This window comes from Chenopodium album, chromosome 15 (assembly GCF_948465745.1).
Source record: "Chenopodium album chromosome 15, dcCheAlbu1.1, whole genome shotgun sequence".
Taxonomy (NCBI): Eukaryota; Viridiplantae; Streptophyta; class Magnoliopsida; order Caryophyllales; family Amaranthaceae; genus Chenopodium; species Chenopodium album.
In genome coordinates, this window is record NC_137848.1 from 9086806 (window position 1) to 9094334 (window position 7529).

A 7529-nucleotide genomic window follows, 5' to 3' on the forward strand; every position below is an offset into this window, starting at 1 on the left:
ATCCGGTTTGGGCCCAGTTTAGTATTTTGGTCATAACTTCCTCATTATCCATCGGAATTGGGCTTATAATATATCGTTGGAAAGGTCTTTTCAAGACCCATCCAACTACACCGTTATTGGACCCTTATCATGGATCAAACTAAACTGGAATGGACGTTTTCATAAAATAGAGTGGGTTTTCGAAACACAGAAAGAAAGAATTTTAACAAAAACTAACCGCAACACTAGACTTTTCACACTTTCACCTCATTCGATTATGGTTCGACGTGAAAGGTATTCATCACTGGGTTTGGTTTTGGGGAGACAGAAATGGGTGTCTACAAGTAGCCCTATACACTTGTATGTCATGAATGCCTAACTAAACTACCTAAGTTACTTCACAAAATACACCTAATCATTACTAAAACAAACAAAAAACAAGTTTTACTATTAATGGTTATGTGTGGCAGTCCATGAACTTGCAAATCATCTTGCTGTCAGTCTTCAATCTTCAAAAAATTGTCTCTTGCATCTTCATCCTCAAAAAGTTGTATGTCTGCATCATTCTTAATCAGCATCTACTTCCATATCTTCTGTCTCTGGTTGAGTCCCTGTAGTAGGAACAAAAAGGGTGTTGAGGTAGTTCACAGTGTCAGCAATGAGTTCCCTGCTTACCTTTAGTATGTCATCCAAAGTCCCTTCCCTTGCCTGTTTTGCCTTTGACATGTGTGGTGGGTTAAAGTTATTACCTCCTTGCTTCTCAAGCACTTTTATCATGCATGATTGGAGAGTAATCCATGTGTATCTGTTGAGGGTGGGATCAAAGACCTCAAATGCTTCTGCCACCTTCTCAATAAGTTCATCCAAGTTTTTAGGGAAGGACTGATATTGGATAGATTGTATGACCCTAAATAAACCAAGGTCTAAGACATTCAAATCAGGGGATTGGGCAGGCTGGAAAACAAATTGAATGTTGAAACCATTAGCTTTTGTTGCTGCCACAAATTCTTCATCATTAGGCACTTGATGTGGCCTTGCATTGTCCCACTGTATTACAATGTTCTTGCTTAGTTGTTGTGGCCATTCAGCATGAATAGTAGGAATAATTTTGTTTAAAATCATCTCTCTAATAGCATCTCTGTTCACACTTTGAATTGCTTTGGTTTCCATAGTCCCTGCCTCTCTGTTCTTGCTCTTTTTCTTTGCCATTTGTTTCTTGACAAAAGGGAAAAGCCCATACTTCCCTGAGTGCAGTAGAGTCCCATCCTGTGCATATAGTGGCTTCCCTATCATTCCCATAAACATTGCCTTCAACTTGAACCTTTTTGATTGCTGTGCTCTGTATGGTACCTCTTCATTAGGTGTTAGATAAAAGGTCCTTGTCTCTGGGTTTAGATAGAACCACTTCTCATCAATATGGATGTAATGTTGCAAATCACTAAATGACGGGTCTCCCTCTGTTGGAACAGGTTCTATATGCTGCAACACCCATTTTAGCCTTGCTATTTTATGATTGTCAGATAATGCTGGGTGATTGGTTGCTGTGACAGCCCTTAGTCTTCCCTTTTTCTTTAACCTGTGTATGAGTACATGATTTACATTCAGAGCTGCTCCATAACTTCTGTTTGTGGTTCTCTTATACAGAGGCACAGACATAAGCCATTCATCTGAGTATTCTTTTGGCTCTTTCCCTGTTGTTCCTAATTTTTTGCTCCTGACATCTACTACATCCCCCTGTTGAATGTGTTTTTTAATTTCTTGAAACCACCTTGTTGTTGTTGATCTGTGAACACCATGTTTTCTTGCCAATGCTGAAAGAACTCCTCTAGGAAGTGAGTCCCCTTCCATATTCAGCATTATATCATCAACTATACTCCTCTTTTCATGGATGTTTAACTCTCTGCTCTGCTACCATGGTTTGGTCCTTGTTGTTGGTCATTTGCTTCTGCCTCTGTGTCTGAGTCCTCTGACTCTGCTGATTCTGTTTGTTGCTGATTTAATGACTCAGCTGAGTCTGACAGTGAAGTAGTGCTGCTTGCTTGTTGTTGCATGTTTGTATGATGTAGCTCATCTTGGTTCTGCTCCATAAGCAGTTGATTGATGTTAAAAAATTCATCAAACTCCTGTTCCATGAGTCCCTTTTTTTTCCAGATGAAGAGGTAGGTGATGAAGTGGAGGTGTCTTGCTTTTTTTTGGGAGCTTTCAATGGAGCCTGATTCTGTACAGAGCTAATGCTGCAACTAACACAACAATTAGGAATTAGGACTAATTTCAGTTTAGGATGGTTTTTGTGTAATTTGCAAACAATGGCACCTTTGATTTTGGTCTGTAAGTTAACAATGGATGATGATTTCCCTTCCCCCCCCCCACCCTTACAAGATTCAACAATGGCGATGTATGAAATAGGTTTGGTCTTTTTATAAGGCCTTTTGGTTTGAAAAATGGGTGAAGTGGGAAAATTTTAAATGTTGTTTGAATTGATTTCAAATTTTGGTGAAATGTTTGGAGGGAAAAAAGAAAGAGGCAAAAAAATTGCCTCCCAAAAACTGTCAGGAACGAAAAAAAGAGGGAAGAGAGAGAAAACAAAAAAAATTGTAACATGGGTCACCAACTTGTTTGGGACCACCTATTTTCCCTCCCATTTTATTTCCCCTAATTACATACCCCTACACTCTAATCTCTCCCCTTAAAAATTTTGCCTAGGAGTCCGCAATTCACCCCTTTGTTGCGAGTAAATCGTAACGGAGGGAGTATTTCATTTTAAAAAAAGTATTCGTATTCGTTTGATTTAACACAAGTTAGTGCCAGTGAAGATCGATCTACGTCTTCCCGACTTCCCATGAAGTTTTAGATTTTTTTAAAAATAAAAATTTAGTGAAGCTTTCCTAGTAATATATATACATGCATGTATTTGTGGATGTCAACTACATCAATTGGTTAATATTTTGGATAATATCCCATAATTGGTGAACTAATAAGATAGAGTTGAGAAGGAACAATTTTTTACTATTTCAATACTCTCATGAAATATATCCAATACAAGCTGAATATATAAATGGCAAACCAAATAACTAGAATAGCCTAAGCCTATCTTAGGAACATGATGTCACTAAGCTATCTCGATGATCATATCTTAGCAACTAATTTACTCCTTAACAAGGTTAACTGACAATACGCTACTATTACTAACTTTTGAATCAATCCATGATCAAATCTCTTCTACATCACTGTCCTAATCGCTCTCTTTATACTCATTAAAAAAATGGTCATGATCACAAGATCAACCTGTTGACACCGAAATTTTGTTAAGTATTAGGTGTCAGATATATGTAAATAAGGAGATAAATATCAAAAATTATAAGATATTTATTATCTTCTTAATCTCATAGATTATTATCTTTTACTCTACGACTCTCTATATAATGAGGTTCGAATCTAGGGTTTAATTAGGCTTAGATGGAATAAGTCACAAAGACCCCATCTCCCCCCTACTACCAAACATTGTAGGTACATAGTATGGATTTAAGCCGACAAGGCCCCGTACTATAAACAAATATCAAACCCTAGCCCTTTGGAGAGAGGAATCAAGAGATCTACGAGAGTTGTAATCCACAAACTATCAATGAAAATCATTGTTCCCGTATATTTTTTACCTCTTTATTTAAATATTGCAGGCTTGAATTTTTATGGTTTACACAACCATCTTTCTCTGATTGTTAGAAACGATGATCGATATTGCACTTTGAATATTGTTGTAGCTCATATCGATCCCAAGACTTGTTTTCACTAACAGTATCGTCCCTTGCGTACTATTCCATAAATAATACTGTGAGACATGTTAGGATATTGTATTTAATTTTCCCTCTTTGTGTAATTAAGATGGAATTAAAGTAAAAATCATAACAAACACTAATACTGTTTAAAATTAAAAAAAAAAAAAAAAGAATAATACGCTTTTCTTTTTTGAAATTAAAGAGAAGTTACTAAAACTTGAAGGTACTAATGTTTACCAAAAGTTTCACGGAAGGTACTCATGTTTTAAAAAAACAAATTTACCTGCTGTAGCAAGTTAAGTACTTTAAATGAAACCTTTGAAACAAGAGTACTTTCAGTGAAACTTGAGTACTTTCAGTGAAACTTTTGGTAAACATTAGTACCTTCAAGTTGTATTAACTCCTTGAAAGAGGATTACGTTTGTCATTTTAAGCATTTTCTTGAATGATTAATAATTAAGTTTAATTTCAATTTTTCCTGCATTAAAATAATTATTTTATTACATATTTCGATCGTATATAAGAAGTACTTTCCATACAACTATCCCTATTTATTGAAATATTTACATAACCCAAGAAAACTTTACTTAAAATGGATATACTTGTACTACCTCCGTTAGCTTTTAGTTGCAACTTTAGAATATTATACAATAATACCCCAAGTTTGCAACTAAAAGTGAACCGAAGTTTTATACTACTATAACATTGACAGTTATTTGTAGATAGATCACTCACTTTTTTTTCACTTTATAATTCGTAGTTATTTTTCTCCCTCAGAGATATTATCACAAGCTTGTTGTCGATTGAATTGCCAAACAACTCTAAGGTTCTCTGATCCTATTTATAGATGTCCAAATTTTCCACAAAGATGGGAGAAATGTACCTAGTAAGACAAAGATGGGACATTACAGTTTTACAACTTAGATAACAACAATGTACACACTAATATATGATATAAATATACAAGTATTAATTATAGGATATTTTAGCTAATCAGAATAATCTGTTATTGACTCAATGGCAGCTTAGGATTGGTTATTTAATGCTTTTATCTCTTCCTATTTTTCCTTTATATAATTGGCTAAAATTGTTCTTATTTTTATTATTCAAGTCCAAAACTTAAATATTTCTTCTTACATAAAACTTTTTTTTACTTCTTCCAAGCAATTCATTTCAATTTAGCTCATTCTTTAAGGTTTAAAAAATGGGTACTTATCAAAATAAACAAAGAACACTCATTTTCTTAATGCTTATTAACCTTAAGTATGCTTAGCAATTCCAGAAGTTATGGAGCAGAAGAAAAAATAGCAAATTTTGTATTTGGAGATTCAAACGTGGATGTAGGAAACAACGACTACATTGTGTCCCTTGCTAAGGCGAATAATGTGCCTTATGGTATCGATTATGGAGGGCCGACCGGAAGATTTACCAATGGACGAACCATTGTTGACATTCTAGGTAAGTTTTACATTGTACAATTTCCTCGGTTCATCTTATATCGTGTTCCTTCAATTGTAAGCAGAAAATCTTGCGTGGACGTGGTCCACATTAATATTATTGTGGACCTAAGTTTTATACACAAGTAACTGGCTTATATTCAATATAGTGACCCCTAATTATATTACAGTAATCTTATTTTTAACATAGTAACCTTTTTTACAGCTTGAATAACCTTTAATGTTATTATAAACTTAAAGTACGACATTATGTTGAATAGTGACCTAATTTTAACATGATTTTTATTATTCATATTGACCATTGTATTAAAAATTTCATTAAAAAAATTAACCTCTTATAGCTTTTATAATGTCACACATATAAGTACCTTTCTTTTTCATTGTTAAATTTTCCTTATTCTTTTTCAGTGTTGACCATCATGCACGTGGCGCGTGATGTTGTTAAAAGGCCCTGTCGTTTATATTTTTGCCCACGCTTTCACATTCTCTCCATTTCTATCCCCAAATTTTCTCTCAAAATTCCTTGTCTATCCTCAAAATCATGGGAAAAGTAGAAGGAAAAGACATTTTTTAAAACATCACATGCATGTCGTCACATGATATTCAATGCCGGAAAAGTGAAGTCAGCGGTCATATTCCAATGTCAAGGTCCCTCCTCACAACAAAAGTAACTTATAAGGACTTTTTTCACCACTTTGAACATATAAAGTCCTTCATAAAAAAAGTGAACAATTAAGTATCTTTTAAACAAATTTTCCTATATATAAAACCATATTTTGTACCATGTATTTGATCCCTTGTTATCCCGAGTTTATTGAAAAAATAAATAGGCTAAACTGCGGTCAATCCTGACGTATGAATTACTCGTTTAGTCATATAGCAGTACTCATTGACATGTAAAAATATAAGTACATTACATATTTACATGTACTGGCTTAGTAAAAATATGGTAGACATGATACGTAATAAAACATTTAACTATTTATATTTATAATATGAAATCTTGTACATTTATTTACTAGTTTCCTTTATTTTTGACATGATTTTTTTTATTTTACTTTGTGCTGGATTTAGCCCAAATTCTTGGTAAATTTGGACAAAGCCCACCATACTTGGCACCAACAACAAAAGGAAGTGTGATTTTGAAAGGGGTCAATTATGCTTCTGGTGGTGCAGGCATTCTCAACGAGACTGGCTCCGTTTTTGTAAGACCACCCCTCGTTTTTTTTTACCCGATAATTACTTTAAAAAAGGCAACAAATTTTTTCATACATTGTAACATAATGAACGTTTCAATTTTATAATTTTAAAATAAGAAGGGTATATGTACTAATCTGTAACCATGTTACGTATGCTAGATTGGGAGGATAAATTTTGATGCGCAACTAGATAATTTTGCAAATACGAAGCAAGATATCATCACTCAAATTGGAGAAGCGGCAACAGAGGAGCTTATGAATAAAGCCTTCTTTTCAATTATAATTGTCGCCAATGATTTCCTCGCTAATTACTTAGTTCCTAAAGGCCACCCGTCGATGATGCCTGAAGCGTTCATAGATACCATGATATCTAAATTTAGACTACAACTTACGGTAAGACATTCTGCAATAACTTTACCTATTATTATTTAGAACTTCATAATGACAACTTAACAAAAAACACCCTCATATTTAGTAAATATTCTTGTCATTTCATATGTTATATAACTAAATAACTCTCACGTTACTAGTTTAAACTACACTTTAATATAGTGACCAACTGACCATGTACAATGTTTTTGTATAATTAAGCTAATGTTGGTTTCATGTGATATTGAACAGAGACTTTATAATATGGGTGCTAAAAAAATATTAGTGACAAATGTTGGAGTAATTGGTTGCATACCTTACGAGAGAAAACTAAATCTATGTTTAGGAAATCAATGTGCTGCGAACCCTAATCAACTAGCTCAATCATATAATGTCAAATTAAAGAGCCTTCTTACAGAGCTAAACAACAATCTTAAGGGATCTAATTTCGTTTATGGAGACACTTACGGCACTTTTAATGAGGTCATCTATCATTACCAATCTTATGGTACGTTTTTAGATTATCTTGTAAATTGAAAATCAAAGTTGGACAATTTTATCTTTAATTTGTACATGTGAAATATTGCTAATGTTTGTTACGAAATGAAAATGTGACAGGTTTTGAGAATGTAAATTCACCATGTTGCTCCAATAATCCTTGGGATAAATCTGGAAGTTTACTTCTCTGTAGTCCAAGTGCTAGTGTTTGCTGTGATAGATCAAAGTATGCATTTTGGGATCCAAACGTTTGA

General features: G+C 33.9%; 2 protein-coding genes across 2 annotated transcripts; one reads left to right on the forward strand and one right to left on the reverse strand.

The window, feature by feature from the left end:
• Nucleotides 1–546: 546 nt before the first annotated feature.
• On the reverse strand, nt 547–1827 carry LOC145580747 (uncharacterized). The gene is made up of 2 exons (XM_081637861.1): nt 1748–1827; nt 547–1555 (listed from the first exon to the last, which is right to left on the reverse strand). Exons 1-2 carry the CDS (start codon nt 1825–1827, stop codon nt 547–549), a joined length of 1089 nt encoding a protein of 362 aa, XP_081493987.1.
• Nucleotides 1828–5017: 3190 nt separating this feature from the next.
• Nucleotides 5018–7529, forward strand: LOC145581822 (GDSL esterase/lipase At4g16230-like). Its single transcript, XM_081638851.1, has 5 exons — nt 5018–5210; nt 6284–6414; nt 6568–6801; nt 7030–7285; nt 7396–7529. The coding sequence occupies exons 1-5, from the start codon at nt 5018–5020 to the stop codon at nt 7527–7529; spliced, it is 948 nt and encodes a 315-aa protein (XP_081494977.1).